The sequence below is a fragment of the Macrotis lagotis genome, chromosome 5, assembly GCF_037893015.1.
Source record: "Macrotis lagotis isolate mMagLag1 chromosome 5, bilby.v1.9.chrom.fasta, whole genome shotgun sequence".
NCBI lineage: Eukaryota > Metazoa > Chordata > Mammalia > Peramelemorphia > Peramelidae > Macrotis > Macrotis lagotis.
In genome coordinates, this window is record NC_133662.1 from 41,691,394 (window position 1) to 41,711,446 (window position 20,053).

At 34.5% G+C, this 20,053-nt stretch overlaps 1 protein-coding gene across 22 annotated transcripts in view; it reads right to left on the reverse strand.

The window, feature by feature from the left end:
* Positions 1–20,053, reverse strand: part of DST (dystonin) — a 592,091-nt gene that overhangs the window by 271,417 nt on the left and 300,621 nt on the right. For 11 of the 22 annotated variants that reach the window (XM_074237259.1, XM_074237251.1, XM_074237258.1 and 8 more), the window contains 3 exons: positions 11,644–11,733; positions 9,568–9,645; positions 3,303–3,395 (listed from right to left, as the gene is read on the reverse strand). In XM_074237259.1, coding sequence (XP_074093360.1) covers positions 3,303–3,395; positions 9,568–9,645; positions 11,644–11,733 — 261 coding nt within the window. Of the gene's footprint in view, positions 1–3,302; positions 3,396–9,567; positions 9,646–11,015; positions 11,115–11,643; positions 11,734–20,053 lie in introns of all 22 variants that reach the window. The other 11 variants (XM_074237265.1, XM_074237245.1, XM_074237252.1 and 8 more) reach the window with 2 other exon arrangements.

A 20,053-nucleotide genomic window follows, 5' to 3' on the forward strand; every position in this document is an offset into this window, starting at 1 on the left:
ATATGTAAAATATACACAAGCATAAACAGAGTTTTCTCATCATATTGGGATCTCTTATGGAAGAAAAAAGAAGCTCATTTTACAGATGAGGAGCTGAAGTAGACAGGATTAAGTGATTTGCTCAGCATCACACAGCTAAATATCTAAGGTAAGACTTGAACTTGGGAAGATGGTCTTCCTGACTCCAGGGTCAGCAATCTATCCAACACACCTAACTTTCAAAAAACTGAGCCCAAGGGGCAGTTAGGTGGCACAGTGGATAGAGTACCAGCCCTGGAGTAAGGAGTACCTGAGTTCAAATCCAACCTCAGACACTTAATAATTACCTAGCCATGTGGCCATGGGCAAGCCACTTGACCCCACTGCCTTGCAAAAAATCTGAAAAACAAAAAAAAAAAACAAAAAAAAAACTGAGTCCAAGCCTTAGATACTAGTTGAGTGACCATGGACAGGTCACTTAACCCCTGTCAGACTCAATTTTCTCACCTGTAAAATGGAGATAATAATAATACTACCTCCTACAGTTGTTGTGAGAATAAAATCAGATAATATTTAAGTTTTTTTGTAAATCTCAAAGCACTAATGGATTTCTGAAGTTCCTTCTAGTTCTAAATCTATAATACTTTTTTTAAGGTTTTTTGCAAGGCAAATGGGGTTAAGTGACTTGCCCAAGGCCACAAAGCTAGGTAATTATTAAGTGTCTGAGGCTGGATTTGAACTTAGGTACTCCTGACTCCAGGACTAGTGGTCTATCCACTGCACCACCTAGCTGCCCCTTAAATCTATAATACTTAATAGTATCATAGAGATTTCCATGTTAATCAACATCTTAGAAAAATTATTTGAATTGGATATGTCTTTAAAAGAATCATCCTCTCAGTCTTGCCAATTATTGGGTCAATCAAACTTTGGCTTTCCCTTCCCTCCTTCTTGAAAACATATTTCTTTTTCACTGAGGACTCAGGATTTGAGGTGCCTTATAGAAGTACAGCCTATTGCTATTTCTGTAAGACAGAAAATAGAAAGATTTTAAACTCTACATCTGATAAGAAATGGCTACAGAAATTAGAGTTTCAAGGATGACTTTTATTCCCAATCTTTTCTTCTTTCCAAGCTTTACTTTACTATGTGGATGCTCCCTCCACTAATATTCTCACACATTCTATATCAACGCTCAATCCAACAAATTGAAGCCCTTCTTCTTGGTCTTTTAATAGGAACAAAGGAAATAAAGATAAATACTTACTATGTGTTGGGCCATTTACAAATATGATTTAATTTGATCTTTTCAACAACCTTGGGAGGTATGTTCTCTTTTTATTACTATTTTGTAGTTGAGGAAATTGTGGTAGACAAAGTGGTAACTTGCCCAAAATTCATAAAGCTATTAAATATCTGAGACTGGATATTAAACTAATGTCTCCCTGAATCCAAGCCCAAGGATCTATCCAGTAAGCCTCCTGGCTGCCTCTAATATTATGACACCACTATATTCCTCACACAGTCTATCTTCTTAATACTTCCAAGACTATGATATGTTTTAAGCCAAAGAAACATAGCACCCTATTGGCAAGAAAATGAGTTTTAGAAGCATTGCGAAATTTAGCATCACTGAAAGCATTATATATCACAATCAGCTTAATTGCCTACTAGTCAATTCAGAGCACAGAACATGACCCATCTGCTGCATCCACCTAAGAGACATATTAATGGATTAACTCAATAGTCCATTTCACCAGCTGTAGGCTGGATTCTGGGAAGTATCTATTTTGTATTCATTTTGACCTACCAGTGTGGATGGTTATGCCAATTTCTTTCATTCAGCTATGGATTTTTCTGGTAGGCTTTAAAATATCCTCAGATTCAACACAATTAATATAAAATCATTTGGAGAAAGGAGAAGAGAACTTCACTAATAAAAGGAGATGATTTCTCTTGTTTGAATTCATTTCACTTTTCATGACACTGACAAACACCTATGAGGAACACAGCACCCTTTCACAACTTAACCAAATCCACTCTCAGTAGATCAGTCAGTGTGCATTTATTGTCTGCTGCCTTGAGGAAATGTACTCAGTGCTAGGGATATAAAACTAAAATAAAATGATCCATGTCCTCTAGGAGTTCACATTCTACTGGAAGACTGATCAAAGTTATCTCAGGAACTGAACTACAAGTCATAATTTTTGATGTATGAGTAGGAGATGTATTGTGGAAGACTGCAAAGTTCCATTCAAATGATTTAAGTTCTATCAGTTTCAGCTTCTTCACAGGTACACTGGAGATGAGGACAGCTACAACTCTGACTTCACAAACTTAAAAGTATCAAATGAGATAATATGTATAGGGCATTCTGAAAATCCTAAAACCCTCTATAGAAGTCAAGCTATTTTATTACTACTTGATAAAGAGCCTATAGGTTGCCCAAAGAAGATAAATGCTTTTTTCAAATCAATAGTATCTCTCTATTATTTCTTCTTAAACAAAAGTTTAGAAATTTTAACATCCATCATATAAATAACTCAAACTATGATATTCTTTGAGTCAGTAAGACAATACTTTGGAAAACTGAACCAAACTTCAAAATTACATGACCAAATATTCGATACACAAAACGGAATCAGCATATATGTCAAACTATAAGGAGACAATTATCAATCTAAATATTTATCCTAAATTAGCACGGTATTGTAAGTAACATCCTTTGTAGTTATTCTCAGAAAACATAGCTCTCCACAAACATGAAGTGAATTGTTCCTAACTCAGGGCAGATTGCAACATTATAATTATTGTGCCATCTAGTGTTAGCCAAATTAGAAAATGGTTTGTATGGTATTATTAAGTGCTAAGGAGCACTTATCAAAAATCAATTTGGAAACTAGCTATAAGTAAGGATTCACAAAACCTTTGTGCAGCCTAAGACAAATGAAAAAGTCTAACAGATGAAGTTTGTTCTATACAATAAAACAGAATCCTTTTATTTATATGCTGAAACAAAGACAATAAGCTTTGTATTAAAAAAAAAGCTTCATTTGTACTCATATACAAATGGAAAAGAAATGTCAAACTAATAACTGATGCTACTAGTGACCAAAATGACTGATTTCCTTTCCTTGAAGGAATAAAATAACAAAACATAGCGATACACTGTTTAATGAATATAATCCCTGCATTTAACTTTTTCCCCCCCAAAAGGTACTAATGTATCTAAATCACTCCTTTCAGACAAATGAAAAATGATAGTGACAGACCAGAGAGTAGACAATGGAAAAATGGGATTCAAGAAAAATAAAAAGACTCACCTGAAAGTGCAAAATTATTGTCCATATTAATCCCAAAGTCAATTTGGGATTTCCATCTGTTATGTCATCATTCCTAATATTCACTAGTTTCACCTAAGTGATGAAAGAAGACATAAAATAAAGTTAAGATAAAATGATTCCCAACACAATTCCAGGCACTGCTCTTCTATCAACATAAAAGCAGTTTCAATATATCCAAAGAAAACACGATGCTTTAAATAAACACTTAAATCAAAACCATTATTCTATTTAATTATCTTGGAACCTAAGTTAATGATTAACAATCAGAACAATCCACTGATTTGAGTTCTTCCTCTTATCAGTCTTCTTTGTGCAGTTAGCAAAATTAGAGAGTCAAAGACATTTTATAAATAAGGAAATTATACCTAGAAAGAATTGTATGTATAATGTGCTAATACTATAGCTAGATTTTTTCCCTTTAATATTAAGAACAATTCTTCAAGTGAAGAATAACCAAGTATAAATAACCATTTCATTTTAAATAAATGAACCTTTTCACATTTAATAATAATTTAAATAAAAGCACCTAAATTATTTTAAATAAAGACAATAAGAAAGATATTTTTGTTATGTTTTTAATATGCTCTCATTTTATTTCCATTTTATTTCCCATTTCTTCTTACCCTTTCTCAATTAGTTGTCCCACAGAAGAATCATAGATACTTTTGATCTACCATCAATTCAAGAAGGACATTTTCTTCACTTTGAATTCTATTGTATCTACTTTTTCCCTTCCCACTTATAAGTCTGGAACTGTGCTAAGTAAGTACTTTGTCCGGGGTCTTCTTCCCCGGACTCCCGAGTGAGCTCCTCAGTGGGCACTGCTTCAGGCGTCCCTGGTATTTCCCTCCCCCGGGGATCAGCGAGGAGGGACTCAGGCAGACACTTCTTCAGGAGGCATATGTTTTATTAGGTGCAGAGGGATCCCCCGAATAGCTCAGGGTGATGGCTAATATAGGGAGTTCGTTCTGGGCTGCCACCCCGATCCGCCCCGAGGGCAGAACCTACCACCCGATTGGAGCAAGCGACACAGGCCAACCAGGTGAAGCCACTGCTCCCCTTAAGGAACCGTGTCTTCTTTAGATTGGCCTGACCTCACTCTCGGGGAAGTCCTATCCACTCAGGCAGTCAGGGCCGACCCCCGACAGTACTTCACAATTATTATCTTATTGGATCCTCACAACAACTTTTGAAGGCAGATGCTATTATTACCCTCCATTTAGTAGATGAGAAACCTGAGGCAAACAGAGGTTAAGTGACTTGCCCAGGGTCACATAACTACTAAGTGTTTGAGGCAGAATTTGAATTTTTCATGACTCTAGGCTTGGCATTCTGTCTAGTATGTCACTTAGCTATCATTTCCTATTTCTCTATGCCTTATGCCCCTTAATCCTGTTTAAATTTCATCATGTCCTCCATTCCCTCTTCCTCTCAGTTGTTTCCCAAACCATGATTCCTGTTTTAGCTATTCCTATTTTAACCTTTTGGCGATCCAACTCAACTCAATATTCCTATCTACCCTCAATTTCTTTTCCTCTTTCTCCTTTGCCTACCTTAGGCCCATCAATCCTTGCTATGACCCCAAATTGGATTATTCCATCTACCTTCTTTGCTTCTCCTCACTGAACAGAGGTAGATGAAATCAAACTGGACCCACTTCACATTTATGTAATCTAATCTCAACTGAACATTCACAACCAGTCCACATACCACAACCTTCTCATCTATCTTCATCTTTTCCTTTACCATCTCAGTCAGACACCTTTCCCTAGAACTAACCCTAAAAAGTTGAAACCATTCATAGACACTCTCTTTTCCCTTCTTCCTCTCACCTCCCTCAGATCTCGAGGCATCTCCCTTCACTATTCTCACTCTAATTCTAGCCACAGAGGAAATAATAGTCTTTCTCTTCCCCAAAGCAAATCCCCCTACATATATCTTTGATCTCATCTCTTTCTGAGTTTTTCCCCCACCATCTCACTTACATTCCTTATCTCATATATGAATATCTTTATTTATATATAATATATGTATATATCTTAAGTATATCTCTCCTTACTTTGCAGTTAAATTCCTTGAAAAATCAGTTCACAAGGAACAGCTAGGTGGTGCAGTAAATAAAGCACTGGCCCTGGAGTCAGGAGGACCTGAGTACAGATCTGACCTCAGACACTTAATAATTACCTAGCTGTGTGACCTTGGGCAAGTCATTTAACCCCATTGCCTTGCCAAAAGAAAAAAGAAAAAAAAATCAGTTCACAATTGGTACCTTCACTTCTTAAACCCTCACTGTTCTAAATTCTCTGCAATTAACTTCCAAGTTCATCATTAATGAAAACTGACCTCTCCAAGGGTATAAATGGTTCCTTCATGGCCAGATATAATAATCTCTTCTCAATTAAAGTTACAGGTCTGTAACTTTGACCCTGTTGATCAACTCCTTCTAGCTATTCTTTGCTTTCCAGGTTTTCAAGATACTGCTATGTCCTGATTCTCCTCCTAGTAATTCAACCACTCCTCATTCATGTCACATGTCCTAATCATGACTGTTTCTTGGACTCCGACTTGGGCTCCCTTTTCTTTTCAGTCTATAAAATCACTCTTGGTGATCTCTTTAACATCTATGGACTTGGTTATTAGCTCTATAAAGATGTTTCCCAGACACTCATATGTATAAGCAAACTCAACATAAGATAAATGGGCAAAGATTAAGAAAAGTAAATTATTAGTATTATACAGGATCAGGAGAGACTTCCTATACAAGGTACAAGAAGCTAGGAGGTAGAAATGATGAGGGAAAGGAATTCCGGACAAGGAAAACAGTCAATGAAAATGCTCAAGGATGGAGTGATGTATCCAAGAAACAACAAGGAAACAAGTGTCACCCAATCACTGGGTATGTGGGGGGTTGGAGATAGGGTGTAAAAAAACTAGAAAGGTATGGAAAGATTATGAAGGGCTTTGAATATCTAATGGAAGATATTTTGGATCCTGGAGGCAAAAAAAAAAAAGAAATCCCTGGAATTTATTGAATTAAGTTGAAGGAATTAATATGGTCAGACCTATATTTTAGAAAGATCTGTTTGATAGCTGAGTAAGATGGATTGGGGTAGGTAGAGATTTGTGTTAGAGAGATCAACCAACAAATAATTCAGACATACAGTAGTTTCAGTGTCAAAGTTGAGGAGACAAATGTGAAAGATATTCCAAAGGTGGAAATAACAGAACTTGACCAACATAGCACAGACATTGGAGGAAAAGTGGAGCAAAAGAAAGTAAAAAAAAAATATTCAAAACAGAATTCAATAACCTTTTCTTCCCCCTCTAAAACAAAAAACTTCACCTTTTTATAACTTTCCTGTCAGTGTTGAGGCTATCACTATCCTCTTAGTCACCGTGTTTTACAACCTCAGTGTCTTCTATTCTTTACTAACCTTCACCCCACATATTCAATCCTTTGTCAAATCTTGTCACTTGTAGAGCTCTTCTATATATCCCCTTCTTTCCACTCAGACTGATGCAACCCTACTTCAGACCCTCATCATATTTCACCTGGATGAGTCTCCCTACACCAAATCTTTCCTACTCCAAGCCATTCTCCACTCAGCTATCAAGGTAATTTTTCTAAAGCCTAGAACTAACCATGTCAACAATGAGTTCTGGCTATTACCTCCAAGATCATTTGACATTTAAAGTTTGGCATCTTCTTAACTTTCCAAACTTCATTTTCTACTTCACAAACTCTGTGATAATAGCTATACTAGTCTAATTATACTTCCTTGAAAACAATCCATTTCCCATCTCTCTACCTTTATAGAAGATATCTCCCATGACAGGAATATTCTATTATCTCATGTCTATCATTTTTATTCCCTGGCTTCCTCCAAGACTCAGCTCAAATCCCACCCACTAAAACAGACCTTTCCTAGTGTTATTGTTCAGACATTGCAGTTGTGTCTGACACTTAATGACCCCATTTGAAGTTTTCTTGGCAAAGATACTAAAGTGGCTTGCCATTTCCTTCTCCAGATCATTTTACAGATGAGAAAACCAAGGCAAACATTGTGAAGTGAGGCTGAATTTGAACTCACAAAGATGAGTCTATCTGACTCCAGAATCAACATTTTATCCACTGAAACACCTGGATGCCCTTTTCCTAGTATTCCTTCTACAACTGCCAAAGCATCCCCATACAATTAGATTCACCTATTTCATATCTATCTCATGTATCTAGTTATTTACATATTATCTCCCTTATTAGAAAGTGAGCTCTTTAAGGGAAGAAACTGGTTTTTGGCTTTCTTTGTTTCCCTAGTGCTTAACACAGTACCTGATAGAAACTAAGAACATAAATGCTTGTTTACTAGTTGTGTCAAAGGGCAGGAGATGAAGTCTTGAACCTGTTTTCCTGATTCTGAGACTAGCTCTTTATCTTCTGTGCCATGCTGTCTTGCAAATATCTTTTTTTATTATTTGGTTAAACTTGTTTAAGAAAAGATTCAAAAAAAAGAACTGATAAACAGAAGTATACATAGAATGATTTTACACACACACACATACATATACACATATAATCTTGTCTAATGGAGCAGGAGGAAGAAAAAAGACAAAAAAGAAATTTGCATGATGTGACGGTTAAGTGACTTTCCTGACTACAAAGTCGCCAGTCTCACCTTCTCCTAGGGAGTCATCTGGGTCCACTGGCCAGTTATGATCCAGTTCACTGATATGTCATGGCATCATATCCCTAATGTCATGATCCTCTTTGAAAATGAAGGACAAATAACAACCTATGTGAGTAGTAAGGGTTGCCCTTTTGTTGATCAGTTAGGCAACATAGCTTTTTTCTTTTTTCAACCTTCTTTTTGTTTTCTTCCTTCCTTTCTCCTTTTCCCATTTGATATCACACCCTTAACCTGTGGATGCTCTGGGCAAAGATAACTGAAAGATATCTTAGAGGTTACTGACCCCAAGCCACACTGGCTTTTTTTAACTGACCATCAAGATACCAGGTTCAGACTCTCTTGGTTATTGTTTGGATCCAGAGTGAAGGAAAATACTGTTTCTGTTTTGGTGAGAACCCTGAGGGTCTTTCCCTTCCAGATTGAATTTTTTTTTGACCATTCTCTGGTTCATTTATTTCTTACCAGCCTCAATCAATTAATTATCAATTAATCAATCAATTAATTATCAATTAATCAATCAATTAGACTGGCATTAGCTTAAAACAGTCACGGTCTCCCAGGGTATCGAGGGTCATCTAACAATCATCCTGATCTATATCTGGCCACTCAATCCAGATTGCTCCAGAAGAGAAGGTGAGGCTGGTGACTGCAAATAACACCCTTTTTCTATCCCACCCCAACCCCTCAATTAAATCCAATTCACTTGCATGTCATGGTATCACATGCCACATCCCTGATGTCATGGTCCTCTTTGAAAATGAAGTTCAAACAACAACTCTCTCAGAATCACCCAGCTTGTATGTGTTAAATGTCTAAGGCCTAACTTGAATTCAGGTTCTCCTGACCCCAGGGCTAGCCACTGCACCAATTATCTGTCCCCTTTATTATATATTTAAAAGGAATACATGTTGATATATAATAGATTTGCATGTGTGTTCATCTTTTTATTATACTATGTCACGGAAATGCCTGTTTTGTTACATAAATTAAAAGTGAAATAAATTTTAAAATAAAAAATAAAATAAAATAAAATAAAAAAAAGCCTTAGTAATTTAATACACAGACACAGATATCTATTGATATCCCTTCCTTCCTTTAAGGTCTTTCAACCAAATATAGAAGCTGTAGGCACCTATAATCCCTCTAAATCTTTCTGGTGGGACAAACTAGCTCATTGCTCCAATGTTCCATTCCCGATGTTGTGACTTCTAAGTCCAAAATATCCTCTTCCCCTTCCATCACTACCTTAATATGTATGGTTTCCCATTATTAGTATGAAAACATTTTGAGGACAAGATTACTATATTTTTTCATTTGTTTCCTTTGTCCTTAGCACACAGAAATGCTTAATAACTATTTTTTATTTATTTATTCTTTCCTATCAATATTCTTTCAGTAAGTGTTAAAAAATTTTAAAAATACTTATCTAACTAGAATATAAATTTAATCATTAAAATATTGATATAGAAATATTTAAACTGTTTTCTTAATACAAGTCTATATATTCATTCATTAGCATCCAGTGATTGTAATATTGCAGACCTTTAAATATATCATACCTGGCGCTTTTTCAAATAGTCAAGTGCAATTTGTACATTCTGTAGTCTGTGAAAACGCATCCGACCTTTCTCCCGGGGCTAAAATGGAAAAATATAAGTTGTGAAAAAAAAGCCATAGTTTCTCCCTAATAGCTACACCTATGTTTCTCTTACTGAATCCAGACAATAATAGTTACAAAAGAACTGAAAACAAAGTGAAATTTGCTGCTGAGGATTCAGTAAGCTGACTAATTTATATACAAATATACATACTGATCCTTTTCAAATTATTTTCCTTGTACAATGAAAAAAATGAGAGGAATAAATTGGAATAATTTGAAAAGGAAATCTGAGTAAACCACAGAATATTCAAGTTGATAGAATCTGTCACAGATTCATTTGATAATAAAAGGATGCATCAAGATAATTAAACATTATATCCCTTACCCTCTTAAAAATACCAAAATTAAAAAAAATAAGAGTTTTGGCTTCTTTTTAATTACAAATGGCAAGTTAATGGAAAACAGCATGCAGTTAGTATAAAATCATCAAGTGAAAGAATGAGACAAAAAAGTTAACAGCCATAAAAGAGCAAAAGAGGAAAAGCAGTTAAGTTGATGACCTCTAACCTGCATAATATGCTTCTTTCTTATTTTTTGGATTTTTCATGAATTCAAAAAGCTGAAGGGACACTGTGATTATTTGCATTACTTGGAGATAGACATGATTACTGTTCTCCATCATTGGGAATCTGACAAACAGAAATGGATTTTTTTTTTTGATTTTTCAATTTTCTTTAAGAAATATGATTATGTTGCCAGGAGGAAGATATGGCGAAATGCGCAATTGGAATAAAGCATAATAACAACAATAAAAATGAAGAACAGAGTTGAAATTCATTATGTGAAGCCTCCAAAGGAAAAAAAAAGAAAAACTGACATTCTCAAACATGAAAAGTTTGCTGAAGCTAAAGGTGTCACAGTATAACAAATAGCAGATCACAGAAGAGAAAATTTACTTTCTGTGTAATTGGATGAAAAATAAAGATTTGCACATAGATATAATTGCCATTACTGAAATTTCAATCCCAGAAGCAAAATGCATTTTGTTGACATTTTAGCATTCCTATTGCTAGATTTTAATATTTTATAAAAAATTCTTTACTTTGAGCATATTGCTATCATATGTGGTTTATCCAATTTATATAGTTTACTATGCAGTACATAACAAGTATAAATCATTAGATGTTTAAACTTTAATCATTTAACAATTTGACAATGTATTTATTAAAAGAGAAAAGACTTCTCTGAATACCAAATTCTTCAGTACATGAATATCCATTTTGTGTAATGTGTTTTTGGTCCTTCCTACCTATCCATTAATGCTTTCAAATCTAGGGGTTACTTATCTAGTAGCAGTCACCACACTTGAAATACTAAGTTAGTAGAGTTATGGGGGTCGACACCTACCCCCTTATCCTCATCCTCCACATCCTCATGCTGTTCATATTCACATGCTTCTGTTGAACTCACCAACCGTAAGGTCTTCAAAAAATCTCGCTCTCTTGGCTAATGAATATAACAGACAGAAGATAGGACAGCAAAGACACAAGACAGACCAGAAATGAAAAGAGCATGAAAAGAACATAATGAAGAGAACAGGTAACCAAGAAAGGGAAATAATGTTAAAAAAAAAAAAAAGAAATGACACCTAAGGAGTGGGTTAGACCATTTTTAGATAAGAATATTTATTTCTTTGTTATTTGTGAGTCTTTTAATATGAAGTTATATTATGCATCCAACTTTTGCTAAGCAAAATCCAAAAGGAAAAAGAATAGCAGAAAAAAACCCAAAAATGTTACCCTTAAAATTGTAGAATTTTTGATTACATAATAGATATATAACAAAACTTTTCTGAATTCCTAATATTCAGATATTCAAATTATAAATCCAAGCACATTTATGCAAAACAACTTGTTTCTTTGGTAATAGTAGTCACATTTTGGGAGATGAAGCTGAATTGTTTGTAATAAATCATATTGATCAGATATAAATGGGATAACATATTCTCAGAACAAAAATGAGATTTAAAACTCACCAAGGTATCACCTGAAAGAACTTCTAAGAGAGAGATCAAGTTGTGCCCATCCCTTAGGTCTTCATAGAGATCATTCACATGCTTTCGAACCTAGAGAGAGAGAAACCTTTAAATTGTTTGGCCTCTTAAATGATGTTAAATGCTATATATTTAATCTTAAATGTTTATGATAAACATTCTTGAGTAATACATGGAGCAAGACAATGTAAAACAATTTTTTTTTTTTTCCAAGGGTCACAGAGGTTTAAACTCATGTCCTCCTGCTTCTAGGGTCAATGTTCTATTCACTATAGCACCTAGAAGCTCCTACTTCTATTTTTATAATACTAGTTCTCAGTATCTTCCATTAACCAATATAGTTTGGTTTAACTGTTAAATGATATTAAAGGCTAATAATTTTTATATTAAGGACTCAGATACAAGTCATCAGCAGGTTGGTCAACAGAAGATGAATGACTGGACTCCAGCTATTCATAGAGACCAGATTAACAAATAAAGAATAAAGAGATTGCAAGCTCTTGTGGTATAGGGACCACAGCATAAGTGAAATCAAAAATCCTTCTCAAGTATCAGAATCAGATACTTAAGAATCAGAAGTCAATTAAAGATAAGGAGAACATTCAAGATGCAGTCTAGTATAATGAATAGAAGGCCAGATTTAGTTCAAATCCCATCTCTCACTCATATTGGCTATGTGACCTTAAGAAAATCACTTAACCCTTCATTAAGACAGGGAATTCTCTAAAATCATATGTCAGAAGGCTGGTGAATATCTGCCCTAATAGAGAATTTCTCCACTGGGAATCACCTCCCCAAAATAAATCTTTCAACAAAAAAAAAAAAAGAAAATGAACTTACATTTTTAATGTTTATTAGAAGATATATGTGGTAGATTAAGAAAACCATGGAATTAATCTGTCATAGTATAGCCATTGTGACCTTAAACGGGACAACTAACATAGCCTATTGAAACAGAGGAAAGTTCAGTTCTTATTTGCTGTTTGTTCTTCTGTAATCCCCACCCCAAACTACTATATCTATTCTCTAACAGCATATCAGCAACTCAAATGCACCAGAGGCTTGCATTCTGCCATGAAAGATCTATAGATGTTAGGACAATGGGAATCTATTTAAATATTTCTATTCATGATATGAATCTAACTCTGAGAAAGGCTTTTTTAAAATCACATAACAAAAGCATGTAATGAGCATTTTCAATGTCATTATTTCCCTCATTCCAAAGGACCAATACAAACCCAGTCAATCAAAATAGTAGCAAACTTCAAAACATCTTCTTCAAGCTATTAAAGAAAGGAAGAAAATCTCCCAAGTGAGACTGGCTGTGTCTATAGACTAACGATAGTCTTAGTCAATCAGTTCTTTGTATACACTGAAAAATTAGTGCCCTTGAAGACCACCAAATATCCAATCTATAATGGGTTCAACTTTTTTTAGAAGTTAATGGAGAAACTATTTCTTAATTGATGAAGATATTAAATCATTTTATGCAATTCAAAACTAAGGATTTTTTAAAATTTAAGTATTTTATTTGTTTTTTCCAACTACATGCAATGATAGTTTTCACCAATTTTTTTCAAGGTTTTGAGTTTTACATTTTTCTCCCTCCCTCCTTTCCCTATTCCCTTATTCCTGATAGAAAACAATCTAATATAGGCTATACATGTATAACCATGCTAAATACAGATCCATACTATTCGTGTTGTGAGAGAAAAGAATCAAATCCAAATGGAAGGGGAAAAAGCAGAAAAAATGATGTAATTTATACATAAGACAACTTTTAATAATTGAAGATGGTAAACTGATCTTCATTTAAACTCCACAGTTCCTTATCTGGATATAGATGGTATTTTCCATCACAAGTCTTTTGGAATTATCTTTGATTATTGTACTACTGAAATGTAGAAGTCCATCCTAGTTAATCATCACTTAATGTTGTTAGCATACAATGTTCTCCTGATTCTGCTCATCTCACTTGACAACAATTGATAAATGTCTTTCCAGGTTTTTCTGAAGTCCCCTCCGTCATGATTTCATACAGAACAATAGTGTTCCATCACATACATATACCACAATTTGTTCAGTCATTTTCCAATTGATGGACATTCACTCGATTTCCAATTCCTTGCCACATCAAAAAAACAAAGCTGTTATGAATATTTTTGTACATGTGGGATTTTTACCCATTTTCACGATCTTTTCAGAACATTGATCAAGGTAATAGTGAAATTGCTAGATCAAAAACTATAGAATTCTAGAACAACAGAAACTGGGAATTAAATGGAATCTTAAAAGATCATTCAGTCCAACCTCCTCAAATTAATGATGGATAAACCAAGGCCTCAAGTGATTGAATGTCATACCCCCAAAAATCACAGGGTGGGTAGGTGATAAAAATAAGGCTTCAAAACTCACATCTTCTGACCCTGATTCTTTACAATAAACCAGAGTGTATGCAAAATTAAAATAAGCAGCAATTATCAAGAAAGTATAAAATTCTGACTCCATTTCATTAAACACTAGAAAGTTCCAAAAGTAGAAAGCAAATATCTAAGAGTTACACAAACCCTAAGAATGGTATTATTTTGAAAGTTGGGGGCAACAAAGTCAAAAGGATGATTCAAAAGATAAGTTTTATCAAAATAATATTAAATTCTGAAAGTTAAGAAATACATTTCTACAGAAAATTCCATCTATTCAATCAACAAGCATTTATTAAGCTTTCGCTATGCATTTGGGTTTCTGTTACAAAACATAGGCTACCCTACCACATAAACAACCAAATCAATAGTAGAGATGAGGAAAAAAGGAGTCCACACACTCTCTAAAACTGTCAGAAAAATTTTTTATGTTAAAGTCAAACATTTTGGCTTCATTTAAATGGAAACCTAAAATGTGTCAGGTGTCAAACCATGCAAAAATGGAAAGAAAAGAGTTAGTAAGAGACATAAGGAAAGTAGTTGTTCTTATCTTTATTCTGAAAAGTAATGGTAGTCTAAATACAATTATATTTTAGTTTGAAATAGTAAAGCCTACAAGGGATACTCATAGTTAAAAGGCATAAAATGAATAAAGACTCAGAAAAGAAGACTTAGAAGGAGATAGGTAGGAAGAGAGGAAGTATGAGGCAGTCATTGGATCTGATCCTAAAGCCAGGAAGATCTGGGTTCAAGGCCAATCTCTGACACATAATGGTGGTATAATTCTGTTTAAGTCACCTATCATCTCAGTGCTTCAGTCTAGACTATATAACAACCACCCCAAACACAGTAAAATTCCCAAATATGGGCCTAACGAAATCATAATGTAATTGATAAATATTTAATAAAGCAAATGAAAATATAACAAAAACCTAGATGATCTAATGTGATTTTTCTGACTTAAAGTTGGGGCTAGGGGTGAGTGAAGAGAGATGGAGTATATAAATAGAGACAATTTAGGGTGAAGTCCCAGTGGAATAAGTTTGCCCAAAGCTTCCCTGGAGGAAGGGAAACAAACAGAGTGGCTAATAAGAATTGGGCAGGGTAGCTTCCAGGTAGAAACTCTCCCAGCTAACACAAATCTGCACCTGTTTTGGGAATTTGGAATCCTAAACAAAATGATTCAAAAACCTAGAGGTTAAGTGACTACCCTGCAATTTTTTTCTGGGTTTTGGTTTGTTGTTGTTGGTTTTGGGTTTTTTTTTTTTTTTTTTTTGGTTTTGTATGTGTTTGTGTATGTGAAAGGCAAGACTTGATATGAGGTCAGCTTGGTTCTTTATCTATACTATACCAGACTGCTTCTCATGATTTTTTTGTTGTTCAGCCATCTTTCAATCATGTCCAATCATGACCTCATTTGAGATTTTTGTGGAAAAGATACTGAAGTGGTTTGCCATTTCCTTCTCCAATTCATTTTATAGATGAGAAGACTGAGGCAAATAAGAATAAAGGACTTGCCTGGAGTCACATACCTAGTAAGTGCTTGAGGCCAGATACGGACCATCCACTAAGGGGCAGCCAGGTGGCACAATGGATAGAACACTCACCCTGGAGTCAGGAGGACCTGAGTTCAAATCCAGACTCAGATGCTTAATAACTGCCTAGCTGTGTGTGACCTTAGGCAAGTCACTTAACCCCATTGCCTTAAATAAAAATAAAAAAAACCCACTCTGTCCACTGCACCACCTAGCTGGCCACTTCTCATGATTACTATGAGTCTAATTCTACAATTCTGCAATCATGTGCTAAAACAATTTTTTAAAAGGACTGATTACTTCAAACTATGAAATCTAAAGCTTCATTTTAACATCTTATTGAAAAGAATGGGAAGGGAAATCTAAGTTGGCAAATATTATACATATGAATGCATCCAATTCAAGTTTCTCATCTGTCTGTCCTTGATTGCAGTAATAAAGCCTCCTTATAAAGGATCAAATTGAACACAAGAATGAAAAGATGATCTCACAGTTAAATTACATTATGCAGATCCCTAGCCCTCCTCAGCTGCCTGCCCTTTCCCAATAAATGACTTTGTTATATGTGTCTGGCACCACCAGCACATGAAAGGAATAGTGAGGAGGGACTTCTCTATGATAATAGAACCAGAATTTTTAGATCTTCTGGTATATTGTGCTGAACCTTTGCCAGAAATGGCTATATTTCTTAATTAGCAAATTCCTCTAAGAGATAGTGGTGAAAGATGGTGCTAGATAGAAACAACAAACACTCAATAATTGTTTGCATTGTCTTTGCAAATTGAATCTTGTTCATATCAAAAAAGCTTTTTGCAAATATGGAAACTGTTCATTTTTGTCCCTAACTAGTCTTATGAAGCAAAAAGAAAATTAAAATGAGTTTGGGAAAGTAAAAATAATTGTGATTTTTTTTTTTAATATGGCAGTGGGAAAAGCTTTATGTTCAGAAGACCTGGGTTCAAATCCCACTTTCATTACTCCCTGGATGACCTTGTCCAAGTCCCATCACAGCACTTCCCTACCTGCTAAGTGGCATAGTGGTTAGAGGACTGGACTTGGAGTCAGAAAGATCAGAGTTCAAATTCAGTCTCAGTCACTTTCTAGTTGTTTGAGCCTGCAAAGTCACTTAATCTCTATTAATAGTGATAATAATAGCACCCGTTAATAGTGATAGAGTGCCAAGAAGATTAAATGAAATAATATTCTTAAAATAGCACAATATCCAGCATATGTAATAAACATTTATTACAAGCATAAGTATATGATTATCCTCTTGCTCCCTTTGACCTCAGTTTCCCCATATGAAAAATAAGTTAATGCCCCATGCAGCTTTAAATCAATGATCCCATGTGAATTCAAATTAGGGCTTAATTTAAATAAAAGAAATGTGTCCATTTAAAAACTACCCACAATCCTTTCTAACTAGTAAGGGTTGCTAATTAGAAAGGACTAATTGCCTTCGCTACCAAGAGATGAAGCTCTGTAAGCCATAGAGAGTGCCTCTGTGCCTTTATTAATAGATGGTTTGTCTTTGATCATTCTTAAAGCTTCAGAAAGAATGGGCTCAAAGAACACTTTCAATTCATTTCTGTACTGACTAAAAATCTTGATGCAGCCTTTATATAATATAATAACACATTTATATGGAATTTTATAATAAACATGTAGAAAACAAACATGACTTGTGAAGCACTATCTTAAAAACTAATAAATAAAAGGAGGCAATATATTCAGGGGTTGGAGGGTAGTTTGAGCTTACAGAAATTAATGATATTCTAGAGAAGCAAATGGTCAGATGAATCATTTGGGAAAGAGAAAAAATGAGGGGAGTCATGTGGTTGAGTCAGCAAAATCACAAAAAAATGCTTCTTATTTTATCGACAAGTGTGAATATACTTAACTCAAGACATCTGACTCTTTCTGGTTAATAGTGATGTCAAGGACTGATCGACAATACTTTTCCCCTTGTGAATTTTATTAAAACAAGCTATTCACTTTAATTTTTTTCTCCTTCAGGACAAAAATGTGCTTGTATGGTAGTAATAGATAGAGTGGAATGTGGAAAAAATGCGCTTTAAGAATCCTCTGGGATTAAATTGCATAACAAAGATTACATAATAGTATTTTGACACTATTTTTTTTAATCCCACAGTTTCCCGTCAAGTATACGGAGCCCTAAGACATTTCTTCTAGCATCACACCTATAACTTACCACCAGAGGGCACTATTCTTTTGCTTTATCTCATACAACTTAGGAAATGAAAATAAATCACAAAACAAACAAAAAGTAATCTAAAAGGACAATTCCTGACAAGATGCAAGAGATGGGAAAGCTGCTTTCTATATATTTTTGAGAGAAAAAGTTCAACAGTCTGACCAAATGTTCACAAGTGTTGAATTTCTGAAATGACCTAGAAGAGTTCTGTTAATTCAAAATCTGACATAGCGCTGGTTACTACATCAATTCAAAGTAAAGAAAAAGGTATGATGGTTTACATCATTTTTGATGGTTTAAATCAGCTTTCATTTTTAAAGGAAAGAGGAAAGAAACTAGGGACATAAATAGGAAGAAAGGAAGGATGGAAGGGAGGGAGGAAAGAAGGAAGGGAGGAAAGGGGGAGGAAGGAGGGAGGGAAGAAGGGAGGGAGGGAGGGAGGAGAGAGAGAGAGAGAGAGAGAGAGAGAGAGAGAGAGAGAGAGAGAGAGAGAAAAGAAGGATATCTGAAAACAATACAAAGCCAAATAAGACATGCTGTCTACCTTCATTTAACTTATAATACAGTGGGGAATATAAGGTACATACACAAATAATTACAATACAAAATAGAGTATGGTTAGTAAAAAGTTACATAACAGAACAAAGAAAATAGTATTTGAAGTTGGCCCTGATGACGTCACCTATGAAACATATGTAGGGTACCATATTTTAGAAGAGACCTTGGCAAACTAGACAACAGCTGAGTTAGTGGCTAAGATTTTGAAAAAAATTTAATCCTGTTATCTAAAGACTAATCAAAAACTTCCACTGGAGAAATGAAGACTTCAGTAGGACCTGGCAGCAGGCCTATATGAAAGGCTGTCAAATAGAAAAGTAATTAGGTTTGCTGAGCTTGTACTCAGACATCAGAACTAGTCATTATGGTTAGTATTTACAAGCTAAAGAAAGGCAGTCTGAGGCTTGATGTAAAAAAGAAATTTAAGCGGTAGAGTTACTCCAAATTGGAATGAGCTGCCTCTGGATATAATGGGCTTTCTCTTTAAATGTCTTCTGAAGTGGATGACCACTTATTGGAGCTGTTTGGAGTCAGGGAGGAATTCATGCACAGGCATGGATTCAAATAGGAAGCCTGGAAAGTCCCTTCCAATCCTAAGTGTCTGATTCTGTGAATTATATAAGATGAGCATGAAGAACACAATCTCTGTGATTAATTCTGGGATCCTAACTACATTTAAGAAGAACAAAGTACCATGAGAATTCACCCTAACCATATATTTCTCCAAATATATCTCTATCCAATGGTTAAATGATTTCTTACCAAAAAAAAAAAAATTGCGAAATACGATTCAAGCCTGGTCAAAGAATCCACTATTTTTCTAATAATTGCTACCTAATATTATTAGCTTATTATCTAGTATTTTCTTCTATCTTCAGAAATTAATCACATGGTCAATGAGAGTATGTACAAAATGACACAATTAATCTCACTACTTTAGTCTAATTGAGAAGGGAAGAACTATCTAGATAAGTTAAAAATTTGATTTATAGTGCCTTCACAGAAAGTAAAAGTCAGTTTTCCTTAGTAGACAGAGCACATTGAAAACCTGAGTTCAAATCCTATCTTTGACATACTCTTAAGAGACCCTGGGCAGACCGATTAATTCCTAAGTCTATAAGATTATAAATTATAGAGAAGGTGCTAACCTGTATCAATCATGCTGGAGTTCTCTATATCTATGAAACACAGGTACAAACCAAATCCCAATCTTTTTATAAAGTATATCTATAAATCAAAATCTGTAACTAAGAGTATCTTTGCAGAAGTGCTTAAAATCAACTTGTAATAAAAAGTAAATATCAGTTATAATAAAAAATTAAAATTATCTCTTTTAATAAAAATTATTTCTAAGTAAAAGACTACTTCAAAAGAAATTTTTCTTTAGTGAATGGAGTGGTAATTTAGCAGTCCTGCTTATAACTCTTATAATTTTTTAGTAAACCATTCTGGAATGGTAATACAAATGTAAACATCAGTCTTGTCCTGGTTGAGTAAAAATAGTCAAAATGAATACATATTGCATACACACAATTATTGTAAAGACTTTGTAATGTTTTCTTTTATAGACAATATATTGAACTCTGACTAGTCAAATCAATCTCTGCCTATTAAAGATAAGACTTAAAGTTATTAGTTATAACAAAAAGATTGAAGAGGAATGA